Source organism: Gorilla gorilla, chromosome 6 (assembly GCF_029281585.2).
Source record: "Gorilla gorilla gorilla isolate KB3781 chromosome 6, NHGRI_mGorGor1-v2.1_pri, whole genome shotgun sequence".
Lineage (NCBI taxonomy): Eukaryota > Metazoa > Chordata > Mammalia > Primates > Hominidae > Gorilla > Gorilla gorilla.
In genome coordinates this window covers 164,372,169-164,389,507 of record NC_073230.2, presented here as the reverse complement: position 1 = coordinate 164,389,507, position 17,339 = coordinate 164,372,169, and the positions used below count along the sequence as shown (strand labels likewise).

The 17,339-nt window shown below is 42.2% G+C and overlaps 1 protein-coding gene across 3 annotated transcripts in view; it reads left to right on the top strand.

Moving 5' to 3' along the window:
* Positions 1-17,339, top strand: part of CNPY1 (canopy FGF signaling regulator 1) — a 59,972-nt gene that overhangs the window by 24,887 nt on the left and 17,746 nt on the right. For 2 of the 3 annotated variants that reach the window (XM_055347513.2, XM_019031842.4), the window contains exons 2-4: positions 90-293; positions 2,057-2,153; positions 6,067-6,151. In XM_055347513.2, the coding sequence (XP_055203488.1) occupies positions 90-293; positions 2,057-2,153; positions 6,067-6,104 (339 nt within the window). In that variant the 3' untranslated portion in view covers positions 6,105-6,151. Of the gene's footprint in view, positions 1-89; positions 294-2,056; positions 2,154-6,066; positions 6,152-6,296; positions 8,919-17,339 lie in introns of those variants that run through there. The other variant, XM_019031841.4, reaches the window with a different exon arrangement.

Sequence of the window (17,339 nt, the reverse complement as noted above, 5' to 3'; positions counted from 1 at the left end):
AGTGTGGCGTTTCCATGTGGACTCGCCGGAAGGTCTTTGAAGTAACATTAACATTAAGACAAGTTTCCTCGCCCTGTCTTTCTTCTTAGATCCCCCTAGCCCAGTCGGAGGCGTTCCTAACGGACCTTTTGGAGAAAGTCTGTGAGCGAATGAACGACTACAAGCTTGAGGAAGACCCTGTGACGAAGGAGAGAACTTTCAAGAGATTCGCTCCTAGGAAAGGAGACAAAATATACCAAGAATTTAAAAAATTGTATTTTTATTCTGATGCTTACAGACCTTTGAAATTTGCGGTAAGCTCTCTTCCTTGCAGATGAATCGTATGATCCAGAAACGTGTTTTTGGAACTCTTTTTTGTTGTTTTCTACTCTTGTTGTTGTTGAGTTTCAAGACATGGAACATCAAAATGCACATTAAAATGTCATCTGCTGACTTTGTTGTCTTGCTGCTTAAGTGCTCACCATGCATTTAGTAACTTGACTTTTGAGACACCTAAGGGGTTGTGGCGATTTGTGGTGATCAATGGACACGTTTCAGTGATACTTTACGGAAGGTGCTGTGCGCAAGTCCCGGGGACTTTAAGACAGTTTTGCAGAACGTTTTGCTTAAACCATTTTGCTCGTGTGGGGACTCCAGAGTGGCCTCAGTCAGTGCTGGTGCAAGGAGGGTCTCTCACAGGTTTCCACATAAGGAATCAGGGGCTGTGGTTTCTAGGTTAAAAGCCAAATTAAAACGAATGTCGCTTTCAAATATCTACAGCCAAATGACAGAGGGAGAGTGATGCAACCACCTCTTTTTTTCTAAGGCTTGACAGAGGAGGGAGAATTGTATCCTGAGTTAATTCGAGTATTCTAGCCCAAACTAAGTTAAACAAAGGCGTAGGTATGATAGTTGGCCTGATGCCAAATTTCCTGCCAGTATAATGTTGAATTTTTTGTGAATGCTAGTCTCTGGCTTGCTAGAATATGCTTGGCAAAATACATTGCAATATTTTTCACTTTAGTCAATGCTGTTGAATCAGACAAAGTGATGGGCAGTCCTGTTTTAAAAAATGTATTAAGTTCACACATTGGCCAAAATATCAGGCCTGCTGAAACCTTGAAATAAGGGCTTTAACCGATTTTTAAAGATTTTATTTTAACTAGAAAGTAAAGGCAATAATCAGGGTTAAAAGTACCACAGAATAAGAATGACAATGAATACGTGTGTTTGTATTTCACAGGTTTTAAATAGGCACATTGGAGTCGAATTTAAATCTTTTAAAATGCCATTAAAAATTTTTAGAGTCTTGCTTAATGAACTCAGAAAATGATTTACAAGTCTCTGGTGAATACCACTGGGTAACTTCACAGCTCCCAAAAGTATAACCTGGTAGTTCCTTAACAAAGAAACATACTTCAGTTGGAATTTAAGATTTTCAAATGCAGGGGCATATTTGAGCACCCTCTTCTCTGAAAGGTCAGGTATTTTTTTTTAAGTGAAGTGAAATTTTGGATGGATCTCTAAATAGCATGAAAAGACACTTCCCGAAGTAACTGTCAAGTGTGTTCTCCACAGTGAAATTGCAGATGCGTTTGTTTTGATTGCTGAGAAGGCTTAATTGTTTTCACACTTTCAAGCCACAAAATGGATTATTATGTTAAATCACAAGGAAACTGGTTTAATCATTTTGGGAAGCTGTGGTCTTCTTCTTTTTTTTTTAGTTTAAAAACCGTTGGACTTTTCAGCTCCTTAGATAGGAGGTCCATTTCTTCCTATGACTTCCATTCCAATTTAAGGAAGCGAAACATGCAAAGAGATGTTCCTTCCTCAGGCTCCCACGTCTTCCAACACAACTCATCATTTACTTAAGCCCCAGGAAAATGATGCAATTAACATTCTGGGAAGAGGGTTAATCCAATGCAATGATGTATTAAACCAAAAGGGCTAATAAAAATGGACCACCTTGGTTACATGATTTCCTATGTTTAGCTAATAAATTGTTGCAAAGTCCTTCCTAACAAAGTGCCCCGCCAGTGTGCTTCTATCCACATATGTTGTTATTATGTTTCTACAGTGTGAAACTATAATAGAAGAGTATGAAGACGAAATATTCTCACTTATCGCCCAGGAGACACACTATCTAGCTGACAAGCTGTGCAGTGAAAAATCAGGTACTGTGTCTGATGTAACATGTGCTCGCTGCTCGCACACCCTCTCTCTCTCACTCAGCCTTGCAGCGTCTTGTTTGCAGACCGAGCCTCGCTGCCTCTCTGCGATCCACGGCTCTGACACAGGATCCCCCGTCTCCGCTGAATCAGAAAAGACAGCATGTGAGAGAAAACAGATAAACAGAAACCACAGGGCTGTGTGGCCTTCCTCTTTGTACTTTCTTTCCTCTACATATTAAGTGAATTCAAACATTCTTGATTTCCAGTTGTTAAGGAGAAAATTCTTGTTCAGAATTAGAAGACTCCAAAGCACTTTCTTTTTAAAAACTTTGAGAGAGAGGATTTTTCCATCCTGGACCAGGGAAGGAGACCCTCACTTCATGGCTTGAGTATCTGCTACAGCAGCAGAAGGTGCGATTTTTATTTTGTAAGAACTTTCTAAAGTTTTTTTGTTTGTTTGTTTGTTTGGGGGGATGCTGGATTTTTTTTCCAGGTTCCATTCCTGTATCTACTTCTTAAAAAAAAATTTTTTTCTGGCTCAGAGGGTGGAAAATAATAGTTAATTCTTAAGCATATACACACACTCAGAAGCTGGAAAAAATGAGCAGAGTTTTATTTATAATATACAAAGTTGAAAGCGATGGTCACTGACTCTCCGCTCTCTTGGCTGTACGTAGACCTTCTAGTCCCCTAACTCGGATGCTTGTTTAATACATTTATAAGAATGGAGTACACAGTTGTGTATTCCTTTTGGATATCTTTGGGAAGAAATGAGTGAGTAGATATGAAGACAATGATTTAAAGCCAGTGGGGTACTTTTAAACAATGTGGAAGTTTGAGACAATTAGCATTCAGCAGTTGTTTACAATAAAGTATATAATACACCTACATCCATTATATCAAATGTAGTGCCAAAGTCCTTAAAATAACAGCTACTGCACATTTGTAGATAAATATTCATGTCATCAAAAGTTATTAAACAAGAAGTGCACAAATCTCCCATTAACAGAACAGGTAAAGTTTTGTTTTTTTTTGTTTTTGGTTTTGGTTTTGTTTTTTTTGCTTATACTCTGAGTAGATAATTGGGTTGTTTCTGTTTAAAATCCAGTTTTAATGAAGCTTGCAAAAGAATACAGTGAGACGACGTAGTCAGGATTATTCAGGCATTTGGGGTATTTTTCTTTGATGTTGGAGATATACTATAGAAATGTGTGATGTCCATGACCACAACTTCCCACAGGAAATGTTTTTAAAGTGTTTCAAACAATTCAGAGATGTATGTAGGCATTCAGATAGAAGCAAAAATGTGATGAACAATATTTGAAATATTAATTTTCCTATTTTTTCCTCATAAAGGACGTGGTCTATGACAAACGCAGATCCACTGCTACATGGGCCCTCTCTCAGATGCTCCAGGAGGACTAGAGAGGGTTCCAGTAACTAGTCCCAGCAGTAGTCGCCCCGAATAATAAGATCCTGGGGAAAGACTGCTCCCAAGTTTGTCAATTTGACTTAATTTCAATAATCTTAACTACCTTTCTTCATTCCTTCTGCATATTTATAATTGGAATAAAACTTAACACTAACCTTGAGAAAATGCAAGCTGAAAGAATAAACCTAAGATAGGTGCAATTTTGCAAGTATAAAATGAAACCTGATGAGATAATTCTTAATTGGCATTTGATTTTTAAAACACTGATTAAGTCCTTACCACTATGAACAGCAGTACTGGAAGTAAAAGGTGTAAAAGATCCTCAAAGGTGCAAGCCACCATTGAGCCGCTACGTAGTGAAGCGGGCTGAGTCCTTTCAGGTAATGTTTCTTCATGAAACATATTTATGGGTGTTCTAAACCACTCATAAGTTAAAAACTGAGAATAAATTAATCCTAGAGAGAGACTGGACTTCTCCCACCCACTCAAAAAGCCCTACTGTTGAAGTGAGTTAATAGCACAATAACAAGGAAGAGAGCTTCTTCAAACTGAACAATTTTTGCTAGAAAAAGCTCAAGCAACACATCAATGATAAAAACTCTGATAAGTGACTGAAGCAACAGAGAATTCATGCATCTTAACACATTGGGATGGTTTCAGACAACTGAAGGGTGAGATGTTCGTACTGTAGAAGACTCCAGATGCACTGGTGCCTAATCTAAAATACAAGGACAGCCAGTTTACAACCAGAATATGACAGTCATACTCTGCTTTGTGAAGGCGATACTTTTCCTTGTGATCTTGCCCAACAGCTTTGCTGTGATAGACTCTCCAGAGTTTAAACAGTGTCTTAAAGATGTGACGTGTGTGTGTGTGTGTGTGTGTGTGTGTGTGTGTGTGTATTGGGGGGTATGAAACTGCACATTAAGCAATAACTCTTTACTGAGTGTATACTACGTGCAACGCTCTATGCTGTTAAAATATTCACACACTGCTTTTAGGAAGATAAATATTTAGAAAATAGACATTGGTAGAATTAGAGGTTTTACTGAAACTTTAGTTCCTTTCTGCACTTTACATACACCTTGTTTGTATATGAGTTTCGCTTTTTTTCTTCTTAATGTAGATTATTTCTCTTTACTTATAATAATCACATGCTGGCAAGTAAGGGCACATTCACAGACTCTTCAAAATATTGAAGTTCTAACATTCACCCATACACAAAAATAAGTGGGGAAGAATGGAGAAAATATATATGTCAGATTTAAGATGATTGTGTTTGGATGAAAATATAACACATCACTGAGATTTTCGTAAACATTAGGTGTCATTTTTTTGATGAGTGAAAAAAATATCCATGAAAGGTTATAGGATTACAAATGAATCTGTGGTTGCCACTGCAGTTTATGTACTAGATAGAATAAAAGTCATCAAATGTACTCTGTTTTTGGAGTGTGAGACAGAGTAACAGGGGGTTATTCCTCAGATAATCTCTTTTTTTCCTAGGCAAGACATAAAGGCAAGTTCATTAGATGTTCCTGGTGGAATATCTTGGGGCATATAGTTCAGACTTCTCCAGAATGTCATTTTGATGTCTTGGAGTCAAAATGATTAAAATCTTAATGTGCTATAGGGTCGTGATGAAAAGTGCAGCTCCGTGCCACTCAAGGTATGGAACAGAGCACTGTAACTTAGAAATGAATGGATCTTCTAATACTCATGGAAGTATTTGTTAAATAGAATATATGAAGGCATAAATAAATACACAAATATATTCTGTATGTATCTCTTCTGCTTCCACATCAAACCTTAACATTTAAAAGCATCATCACTGATGAATTTGCCTCATCACAATTTCAAATGCAGCATATGAAGATGAGATCAAGTATCTAGAAATGTTTAGCCTACATTTAAAGTAAAAGATTTTTCCCTTTTTATGTAGACTTCTCAACACTAATGGGAATGTTAAATTCTAATATGTAAAATAATTGCTTTCAAAGGCTAGCATATTTTTTAAAAGTTATGTAGCTAAAGTAATCCATAGCCTTTTTCGATAGAGTTTGCATTAATTGCTTCCGACTGGAAAAGTAGCATTATCAAAGTATCTAGTTGCTTCTGTGGTCCTTGGGTTAAACGCCAGATGTCCTGTGCCCATTACAGGCTGTGAAATATCTCTGAGTGGAGCCATGGGTGAAATGACACAATACCTTGGCCTTGCTTTAAATCCTAAAGCCAAAAAAGACTGGAATATGGGCAAGAACAGCAGTGTTGATCTTTGTTGAAGTTGGGTTTGGGGTGCAGGGGAATAGATTACACTCTTCTTTCTGCTTTTGGGTAATTTCTATAATAACATTTTGGGAAAATTTCCATAATAAAAGTTTTTAAAATATGCTTCTACCAGAACATAGTTTTTGCATAATGTAAATGACTTAATGGGCTGGAGTCTAAGGTGATAATGATGCTATCTACTTTTTTTTTTTCCAGATCTGTGTGAAACTTCTGCTAATCATACTGAGCTCTAGGAGTGCCGTGCTGCTGGTCGTAGAGAGGAGTAAAGTCACACCCAAAGGTCAATGTCTGCATTTTATGTTTGCATGTTGTCTTTCATGATAAGAAAAATTTTGTCTCTTGTTTATACCGTGTTTGTCTCCGTTTATGATTCATTTTGAAAATCTGTTGGTTGACATCATGACAAACCCTGCGTTTTTTTATAGGTGAAGCTGAGGAGTACATGAAACTTAAATTAACCTTTGCAGATTTTGATAAATCAAGCTTCACAATAAAGGATTTAATTCTGTATTGAGGAAAAAAGCGAAGACATTTCATAAACAAAATAGGGATTTCATAATGTATGCTGCTTATTTTATAACAGTGTATGTGCACGTATGCAAGCGCAGTAGCTGTCTGATAAGAACTGGATTTGAATTCTCAAATACTTGATTGCCTATAAATTTAAGGAAATACATGGCAACAAATTCAAAATGTGGTCTTCTGGGTGAGATATGGCTATTGGTGAAAGAAACCCACTTTTTATCAGGAATGAAATTTAAATTTTTAGAAACCACAAGTTTAAAAACCCATCTCTAAAATTTAGTGGAATGTGTAAAAACTAATGAATGCTTTAATTTATAGTAAACAATAATTATATTGGCCTCTCAAACACCATTCTGAGTTTAAGTGGCTTAGAAAGTTGATTTATTATTGCATCATGTGTTAAAAGATGACACTAGTGATTGCGTTTTGTTTTGCTCCAAACTCTTCTGGTTTGTTTGTTTTTCTTCTAAAGGTTTTTTTGGCTCACATTTAGTGTGTTGAGTTTACTACTAAATAATCTACCATTCTTCTACAGTAATGGAAAAAGAGTTGGGACCTGGTGGGAAATTATCTTTTGGCCACACTTAGTATACAAAGTCTAGTAACAATCACTCCCGGAAATTTCTTTATCTCTGTTACATTTGCATTCAATGGAATCTGACTTTAATGATTAAAAATGTCAGGGTATGGTCTACACCAGTTTCTAAAAAGAGATTCTCATTGTCTTTGGTGACAATCAAGTGGGTAGGATGCTACAAATCCCCCCCTCCACCCCCGACCCAAAACTCTTTGCCATATTGTTACTTAGTTGCTTAAAAAGCACATTATGTGTTTAAATCATTCTCATGACTCTTCAGCAGGAAACAATTCTTAAATTTAGGAAAATTTACCAAAGCTAAGGGGAAGGGCTTTCCATGCCCCCTCCCCACCTAAACTCTGATTAAAAGTTAGTGAGTTAATGTCACTTAATTACTTGGGTGCTTCTTTTTTGTCTTGTCTGTGGCTGCTTAAGTCTGATGGCTCCTACATAACCCAGCAAACTCGTGCTAGAGCTGACACACGATGGAAATAGAACTGAATAATAATTAACACTATTTTCCAGTAGGGTAGGACAATTGTTATTTAAAACATAGTCCCTATAGCTTTATTTAAACGTATCTAGTTAAGGTTAATTTGGCATTTAAAGTAGTAAATCAGGAACATTCTCCTAACTTGGATTTTCCTGGGAAGTGCACTAAACAGGACAATTATTCCTGAAAACCTAGTGACCTTCACAGGAACATGGCGGGACCTGTGACACTAAGTAAGCTTCAGTGAAAACTGTTTACAGTCGTAACCGTAGAAGTGTTGCCAAATCTGTTTCCATACTCTCATTGATCATCATCAAACATTCTCAAATGTAGGCAATGCTAACACTAATTATAGAAATTAAGAAAATGTGGGCTCCTGTTTGTAACTAAACGGACGTGGGGAGGTGCACCTCCTGTCACTGAGGGGTGCCTTTCATGGACAGTGACGCTTTGCTTTGAATGGAGAGGGCGAGGAACCTTGACTTACAGTGACTATCTAAGGTTGTGCTAAATATGGCATTTCAGGTTTTTTTCTTGGATTTCCCATTAAAAATAGTCTTGTATCTTGCAAATTTTTAATATCTCATGACTTGTATATTTTTTCTTTCCAGAATTTTTTCCAGATCAAACTTGCCAAACTCATGTAAATATTCATAGCTTACAAAGTTACTGATTCAACCTGTATTTGAGTGATAACACCTAAACCACTGGATTTCTTCTGGCTTCAGGAAGTCTTAGGTTTCCCTGTGGGCCACTGTTAGGTTGTGCTGCTTTTGCTAATGAACAATGAGATAGAGTAGCTACTCACTTTAGCATCCTCCTAGCCACCTTGGTGCCTTGTAAGTCACATTTATTGACCAAAACCAAAATAAAACAAGTCATGGGGAGGAAACAAAAACAAAAACAAAATAAAAGAAACAAGGCAACATTATAGGGTGAGAGAACGTTTCTCAGAGTTGATGAAAAGCTACCTAATTCTATGTCCAAAAAAAATCCCTGGAAAAACACGGGGTGGGGTGTGTAATGCTTATTAAGATAATGAGGAGAGAAGACTTGTTTGAGGCTGCATGGTTTCAAATTGTTCTTTTATGAGATGGTTGGTTTGGGTCTCCATGAAGACAGGTGAACCTGTTCTCATAAAAAAAAAAAAAAAAAAAAAAAAGACCAAATTGGCTGAGATGGCCAGTTCATTTTTTGTGATGTGGATTACTATTTGCTAAGAACAAGCCAAGGACAATGAATCCATTTTACTGAGGAGTGGAAAGCGGGATTGTGCTGAAGTCCCAAACGGGAAAGATCAATACTTTATTTACTAAGACAACCCTAAAAAAATAGAGTCAATAGCTGGCTGTGCTTTTATATCTGTTTCTTGGCTTAGGTTGATATTTATTCACATACGTAATCACTATATCTAAATAAAAATGATAAACTATGTATCAAGCTTAAAATTCAGATTGTCGTGGAATATGAGAAAAGTCATTCTTTGATGTGATTTTGTGGTCTGTTTTAAAACTTGGTACAAATTTGTGAGCTAATGTTAAATGTGCTGAAGCTCACGCAATAGGATATTGTATAGTTTGATACCGAGATGCAATTAACAATGATACTAAACCATCACAATATGAATGCACCTGTGAGATACAAGTGTGTTATTATGATTCCCTAGCTATAATTTAATTCCCCTTTATACATTTCTTAAATTCCTCAGATTAGTTGCTTTTAGAGCAAGAAGCCAAGTGGATAAAAAGATCAAATACAATAAATGAAATAGAATTATGGAAGTTGTAAAACTGTACTGCCCTTAAATGACCTAGAGAAAGATAACAGTAACTGATACTGCTCTCACGCGAAGTTTAACTTCTTGCCCCTTCCCCTAAACGTGTGTTTGCTGAGGAGAGAGGCTCTGCTCTTTGTAGTCCACTTTTCACGATCTGCCCCAACGGCAGGAGGTGCTGATGATATTTAATATAATATTGGCTCATTCACTTGTGGGGCCATCACCAGAAACATGGGGCTTTGCTTCAGAAGGACAGTTTGTGGAAGAGGAGTCCTACATGTCACATACAGCTCTCTACCCTTCTGGGTTCTTCAGGAAAGTCCAAAAATAGATGGATGGATAAATAGATAAACAGATAGATAGAAACTTGGAAATGTAGATACATGCATACAAATACACAGACACGGACATACATAATAGAGAGAGGACACAGGGAAATCAGCTAGAGCTTCTAATTTCCAGTGTGGAGATCTCAGGGAAAAAATAGGGTCTTTATTTCTAATTCCTTAATTAAAGAAACATTCCTATGCTCCTTATCTTGGAGAATTATCTCAAGATTTTCATGAAAGAAAAAAAATTACAGTGGACATAAAAAAGATTCTACCCTGCCACAGTAAGAAATTCGTAAAACATATTTAATCTCTTATGAAGTTGCTGGAAAACAAAAATGCCATGAGGCTGCGCTGGAACTAGCTTAGAATCTTATAGTATGTGTCACTGTATGGAACATGGATTTCAGTAAACCATGGATTAAATAATTTCCCTCTAAAGCATAATAGCACAGAGTAAAAGCCCAGTACAGTCAGGTGAGCAGTTTGATAGTCCTGTTCCCTCAAAGCCACAGGGCAGGGGGAGGTTCACAAATCACAAGCTTAGTGAATCCAAGATGTGACCCAGAGGGACATGGCCTTCCCGTGGAGCTGATAAGGGCTCCAGTAACTTTCTTCTCCTTTCGGGATTGTTAACACACCAGCATCTAGGGAAGGCAAGTTACGTACTGAAGCATCGGATGCCCAATGTCCGCTGATTAAGCATGGCCAGGGCTCAGAAAGATCTGATATACTATAAGTAAAAATATGAATAGCTATCTCAAACTTTATGAATAGCGATGTTGGCTGTGAAAAGTTAGACTGTGCTCCTGAGTTTGATATTAAGGGTTTGCCTCATAGCAGCTTTCTGAACAAGCGGGAATTTCTCTACAGCGTATTCTCTGATATTGGCCGATAAAAGGTGACTGTAATCCACGAGGTGACACCATTGTCAACAGAGACAGAGAAGATTTCAATCAGGCGATTTTCATTGTCTGATAGAAGTCATCTTCATGGCTCTGTTCTTCATCAAAGGGCGCTGATGAAGCACCTTCATGCCCTGTGGTTTACAGAAGAAAGCAGAGAACCAAAAAATAGACTATTTGGTCCCTATTAAAGATGGACCCTATGTAAAGCAATGTGGTATTAAAACAGAGTGAAATCTAATACAAATGTGGCTTCAACAAGTGTTATTAAATTATTAGACCTTTAGGTAAAAATATACCCTTGAATTGCTTTCATATGCAATCAAAGCCATGATGAAATATGAATGCCCTAAGATGAAACGGTCTTGGGTGCATGCGTGTTTTGAAGCAGTGCCCCTAAGTGATAAACAGGAAATGTTGCAGGTTAGCTCACTTTTGCATATGCTGTGGATACTGACACCTTGACCAGTTTCGAGAGTGGAAGCCACACTGGAAATCCTCACTGAATTCCAGGGATCTGGGTCAGCTGTGCCTGGTGGAGCTCGTGTGTGCCCGTGGGTGTGGTGTGGCTCTCTCTTTCCAAACCGCAAAAATCCCAACCGTTTTTGTGAGCATGCACTGGCCCTATGGCAAGATCCCACTGTAGAAAGACGGCTGTGTCAAGGTCAGAAGAGAGGGCTGATTGCAACAAATCCCCTTCTGAAACAAAGCCCAGTAAAAAGATGCTGTTCCCCTTACTAACCAACGGGTGGACGCACGGGGGCTTCAGAAAGAAACACGTTTGAGTTTTTTGTTGTTGTTAAGAAATGCTTTCCTTTGTACCTGATGACTGAGTCTCAAGTCCAGGAAAATGATAGCATCTCTAGTTCTTGTGCTTCCCTTTTAGTAACTAGTGATTTATTAACACACCAGGAGCGTTTTCTCCCGTGCACTGACAGTGTTAAGTAAGGTACCTTTAGCCTCATACCTCAGCCCAGGCGGCAGCAGGCGCAGAGGCCCCAGCCTGGGCCCTGCATAGGCCGGCCGGGTGACCTAGCCCAGGGCTGGCTGGCCCAGGCGGAGCCCCTGGGCACAGGCAGTGAGGGCAGAAAGCCCAGGCTGGCCGCCGCGGCATCTGTGCCTCGGGGTCCCCTGGCTGTCCTGCATCCCTGCTCCGGGCAGCCCGTGCCCTTGAGCGTAGGCTATCCTCACCCCGCCAAGGTGGATCCCAAAGGAACAGACGCCACAGCATAGGCTCAAACAAAGCTTTATCTCGGGGAGGAGGGTGAGCCCACTGCTTCCTTCCCTTTCATTCCCACATTGATTTGTACCTGGGAAAGGCCCCAGCACAGCTCAGGGCCCTTCTCGCGGCTGGCAGAATGAGTCCGCGCTTCCTGTTAATTATGAGTTACCACTGTCCGCACTGGAGAAGCGCTTCCCGCTGGGCAATGGAATGGAACCTGTGGTGCAGAATCCTGAGAAGGGGCTGGGGGAGCCTCCCGGTGATCCAATTCCGCACCCCTGGCTTGGGGGCAGTGCACCTCAGCCCCTCCAGGACTGTGGAACAGTTGGGTGGGGTCTTGCAGCTGAGCTTGGTAGCCGATGATGGTTTCCAAGTAACCACCGCCCCTCTTTGAGATTCCTCTTGGTTTAATCTTCCGCGCAGAACTCAGATGCCCGGCGGGCCCTTCTGAGCGCCCGGCCTCCTAAGACCTGCCGTGCTCACTGTTCTGAACACACACACCCTTGCCCTTGGCCTTTTTGGGTTTGTGCTCAAATAAGCAAATACTCAGGAAGCCCTAGTGCACCTCAGGCCCTGTGCTAGGCGCCGAGAAGGATACAGGAGTGGTGCAGGCGGGGCACAGAGGTGCTCGTGGGGAGAGGAGCCCCCGAGGTCAGACCAGCATGGCGGGAGGGCGGCCTGTGGTGCGGCCTGGTGAGGACATTCAGTGTGGAGGGTGGTGCTGTGCTTAGTTGGACAGGGCCTCCACCCTGAGCTGCGGGGAGAGCAGGGACCACGAAAGACCAGGCCACTGGCTATCTGGAAGCGCTGACACAAAACACCAAAATGGGAGAACTTGAAGGCAAAAAATGTGTTCTTTGGTTGGGTGGCCTGTGGTAGCCATGAGGGAAGGAGGCCAGGCCAAGAGCTCCAGTGATGTCGGGGATAAGGGAGCCCCTTGGAGTGTCCCGCCTGAGAACGAAGGAGTAAGATCAGTACCTGCTGGGAGGACCCGGAAGGGGACTTCCCCACACCCTCGATGGCGGCCCTGAACACCTCATCCAGTTGGAAGGACCCAGGAGGGGACTTCCCCCCACCCCACCCCCGATGTGGCCTGAATGCCTCACCCAGCTGGGAAGATCCAGAAGGGGACTTCGTACCCTCCCCCCACCCCATGGCAGCCCAGAATGCGTCACCCAGCCAGGCTTTGTCCTAGGCCAAAATCCAAGGCAAGTGTTCCCAGGCTGTGTGATAGAGAACTTTTCCTCATCTCAGGTGGGGTCTTGGTTTTGCAGGAGGACCAAGAGTGTTAGGAATCTCCAGGCACCGCCCCCTGCCCACACCACTGCCCAGACCCCAGGGGCCATGCCTGGAACAGGATGTCCACAGGAAGTGCCCTCAGATAACCCGGAGGCCTTGGAGGACAGATGCTGTGAAACTTCAAGCTAAACACAGACTCTGACTGTAAGGTCGCTGCACCTGTCTCAGCGCGCATGGACTAGGCGGTGGGCTTGAAGGCAATTTGCATCCTGATAGCTTCCTTTTGAAAGCCGGGCCTAGGGAGTGTGTCTCCAGCACAGGCTGGTACCTGAGGGTCCTGGGTCAGGGGATTCTCTCCTTTCAAGATGTCACTGCCACTGCGTGGAGCTCCTCACTGAGACCTGCTTCATCAGCGGGCTCAGCCTCCTGCCTTGTGCCCACGAGGGGACGTTTCTGATTCTTTCTACTGCATCCACTTCAGAGACCAACTCTTGGTCATCTGAGCCTTCTCCCCTGCTGCAGACGCACCTGGACTGTCCCAGTTGCCCTCCCCAACCTTTCAGAGGAGCAGGGTGGGCCTGTGCGGGCCTTGCTCTGGGGAGCCTTGGGACTCTGCTCCTCTGGAGGGATATTGAGACCAGAGCAGGCCCAGCCTGGATGGGGCAGGCAGCCTCTACCACTTCAGGCTGCTCAGGCAGGAAAACTACAGAGGAAAAGGGCTGCCAACCTCTTTAGCTTGGGTTTCTTATTTAAAACCAGATAAAACAAAATGAAAATTGGAAAAAAATATATATTTTTTCTAAGAGAAATACAAATATTTAGAAAACACAGATTTTAAAAATATGAAAATAAAAAGTCTCCAAATTTCATCACCCAGATAATTGTTTACATCATATATATACACATGCATATCTGTTAATACGTGTGTGTGTATATACATACATCTATAAATTAGATTATATCTTATCTACCATATTATGACCTGGCCTTTTCACTTGATGTATTGTGAATCTTCATGTCACTCAGATTCTTCTACAGCATAAAATTTAACGGCTGCAAAGTGTTTATTTCACGTGCAAGCCACATTTATTTAACAAATCTCCTGTATTAGGTCATTTCGATTATTTTCACATGTTTATTATTGAGAACAATGCAGAGATTAATTTTTGTAAGTGAATATTTAGCAAATTCAAGAACATTTCCGTCAGCTAAAATTGCAGAGGTGGAAGGCTCCCAGGGGAAGTCAGTGCTGGGAAGCTGGTGACGGTGGGAGAGGCTGGCTCAGGGCAGGCCAGGCTTCCACCCGTGGTGCCAGGTTTCTTGCTGCTCTAGGAAGGTCTAGGGAGACTTGGAGCCACATTTCCAGTGACGCTGAGTCCTCCAGGGAGAGCTGGCATCGGGCAGGTGAGGAAGGAGAAGAGTCCTGCCCATGGGAAAGTCCCAACTTCAGTTCCAGGACAGGGAACCTGGACGGACCCGAACCCCACCCGCCCAGGCTCCACAGCAGGATTCCCATCTTCAGTTCCAGGACAGGGAACCTGGACGGATCCGAACCCTGCCCCGAACCCGCCGCCCAGGCTCCACAGCAGGCCTGTTTGCTAAGCCTCGGCTGGGTGAGCCCAGCGGCCACGGCTCCTGCTAGCATGGCGATGGTGGTGAGCTCAGCACTGTCCTTTACAGTTTATATGTCCCTCCCGAGGGCACTATTTTATTTCATCCTTGCAACAATCTTGTAGAGAAATGCCATTTTCATCTCCAACTTGGGAAGAACAGACTAGGGTCTGGAGACTTACAAGTGGCGCAGGTCAAAGGCCAGATTCCCAGCTCTGCAGCACGTGCGTGCCTCCCTTGAGGGACTGCTCAGGCGGAGAAAGACCCCAGACCCAGGCTTCCTGCCCTCCCTGCTCTCATGGGCCAGACCCTGTAAATGCAGTGGTTGGACCACGGTGCCTGCGGCCCTCGGCTCTGACGGAGGAGCAGGGTGTCAGGAGATCCAGGCTGCAGGGCTCTGCACTCGGATGTGGTGGGGTCACACATCAGCACTGAAGCATTTCCTTTAAGAAGACCGTGACTTTCTGGGCAGCCCGGCGGCTGCTTATTAGGACAGGCTGGACATGGGCTTGTCTGTGGTGACATCTCCCTCAAATATCATGGTGTGAACATGTATGCCAACAAGAGGAGGCAGAAGGGCTCCCTGAGGAACACATATCGCACGGGTGTGCTGGGGGCCCAGCGTCGTGGCTGCGGCAGAGCGGACCATGGAACCAGCACTCACTCCGAGGCCTCCGCCGCAGCACAAGGCATTCGGGGTCCCCGAGGCCCCACATGGCCTGGTCATGGGGAACAGAAACAGCGCCCACATGTTACCGCTGACCCAGAGAGGAACATAGGGCCAAGTGCGTCAGAAATCCTCCTTGTGGGGACTGACTCCTTTGAATACAAATAATTTTGGGGTGTGGCCACAGGGTCAAGCCCTTTTCCTGGCACAGCTATTGATTGTATGGATTCCTCAGCGTGGTAGCAGTGATTTGTTGACCTTACCTTTCCTCTGTTTTGTTGTTGTTGTTGTTGTTTTTGCTCTAGAGAGCTGACATCCTTTTAGCAAATATTCATTTTGCCTTTCCATATTCCTGTAAACCAGAGCTTCTTCACCTTTCTTAATGCCATGGATCTTTTTGGCAGCCGTGGGATGCCTATTGACACAGCCTTCTGAGATGAATATATTTAAATGCATACAGTAAGATACACAGGATTTCAAAGGAACCAGTCAGATTTAAATACTTACAAAATATATTTTCATTGTGATGCATCTTTCTTTACTAATATCTTTAATAACAAGATCTAGCAGCAGGTCTATTGGCAAATTTTAAAGTAGTGACGAGCGGAAATGATATTCTGAGATATCTGTAGATATAACATGACACGAAAATATCCGTGGTTTAAATCAGCCGCAATGTCACAGGCGCTGCTAAACCGTGCAAGGGTTTGAGTCTACTTCATAATGAAAAGAGAAAGTGGATTCCAGTTACAGATGGACCAGCAAAAACAAGGATGAACTTTTCCCATCCGAGTTCACAGGATCCAGATTAAAAACTCCTGCTTCAAAGGAAACAGAAATAAGTAATCCTGTTTAGAGGAGCCCAAAGCACAGAGAGGCTGAGTGTTTGGCCCAAGACAACACAGCACATTAGAGCTTCTGTTGAATACATTGCCTGGCCGGTGCCGTCCTCATTTTTCCTCATTAACTTTTTTGTAAGTGAATATTTAGCAAATTCAAGAACATTTCCGTCAGCTAAAATTGCAGAGGTGGAAGGCTTTTTTTCCTCATTAACTCTTGGTCTTAAAATGAACAGTAATCCAGAAGTCTCATCCTAAAATGCTTCCAAAAAGATTAATTGACTACATTTACTACTCAAATGATGAAGACTACTGGTGAATTTACAAGACTTTTAAAAGAGCATTTTAGAAAATAGGAAAAGGGTTATAATTTACAATTCAAACCCAAATCACATGCAGAATTGTTCAATTAGGGGAGGATTAGAGGATTCATTTTTATCAGGGAAAATCTTGAAAATCCAATGTCCAGTGCTCATTTTTGGTCACATGATAAAATTAGTGACAAGACTGTTTGAAGAAATCCTTCAGACCAACATCCACACTTAAAAGAAATGGACATTTATACATAAGTTAGTTGTAAGCTCCACTTATTGTATTTTGATGGCAAAGGGGACCATGACCGTTGGATCCTCAGGTGCCAAAATAGTTCACAAAATAAAGTGCTCTGAAGGAAGTGGTCTTCCCAAATACAGATTGATTTCATAGACTTCTAGAAATGTATACCAAATAGAATGGAACAGTCTGTGGTTATTTCCTCATTTAACTAATAATCTGAATGAAAGGATGGGCAATGTGACTCTTCACTCTGTCATAAATCAAAAGTATAATTTCCCATACAGATTTCTTTTCCATGACTACCAAGCTTATTGCATGATACCACAGAGTCATCTTTCCATAATAAAGACGTCCTAACCCATTTACAGGGAACCTTCCCAGGAGGAAGCGAACTCTTCCTCTCTGCCATTTCCGGACTGGTTTCCTCTCTCCGTCCCCTGACTTTTATCTCAGCTGTGTTTCTTTTTGCCTACCCCTTGTCCCCGGAGTCTCAGCCATGGATAACCCTGCTGCGCGGAGACGGTTGAGAGAGGCCGGTGTGAGCTTGAGTGTGGACATTTGTCATGTACAGAGATGGCACCCAGAATGCCTAGGGTGGTCCCTGCGCCTTCAGCCCCCCACTTCACCAGGTCCCTCTCCTCTCTGCCCCCAGCCTCCTCCTCCTTCGTGCTTCCTGCTCTGCTTGTTTCTTCTCTCTTGGATTAACCCTTCCCCCCTCTCAGCATTTTC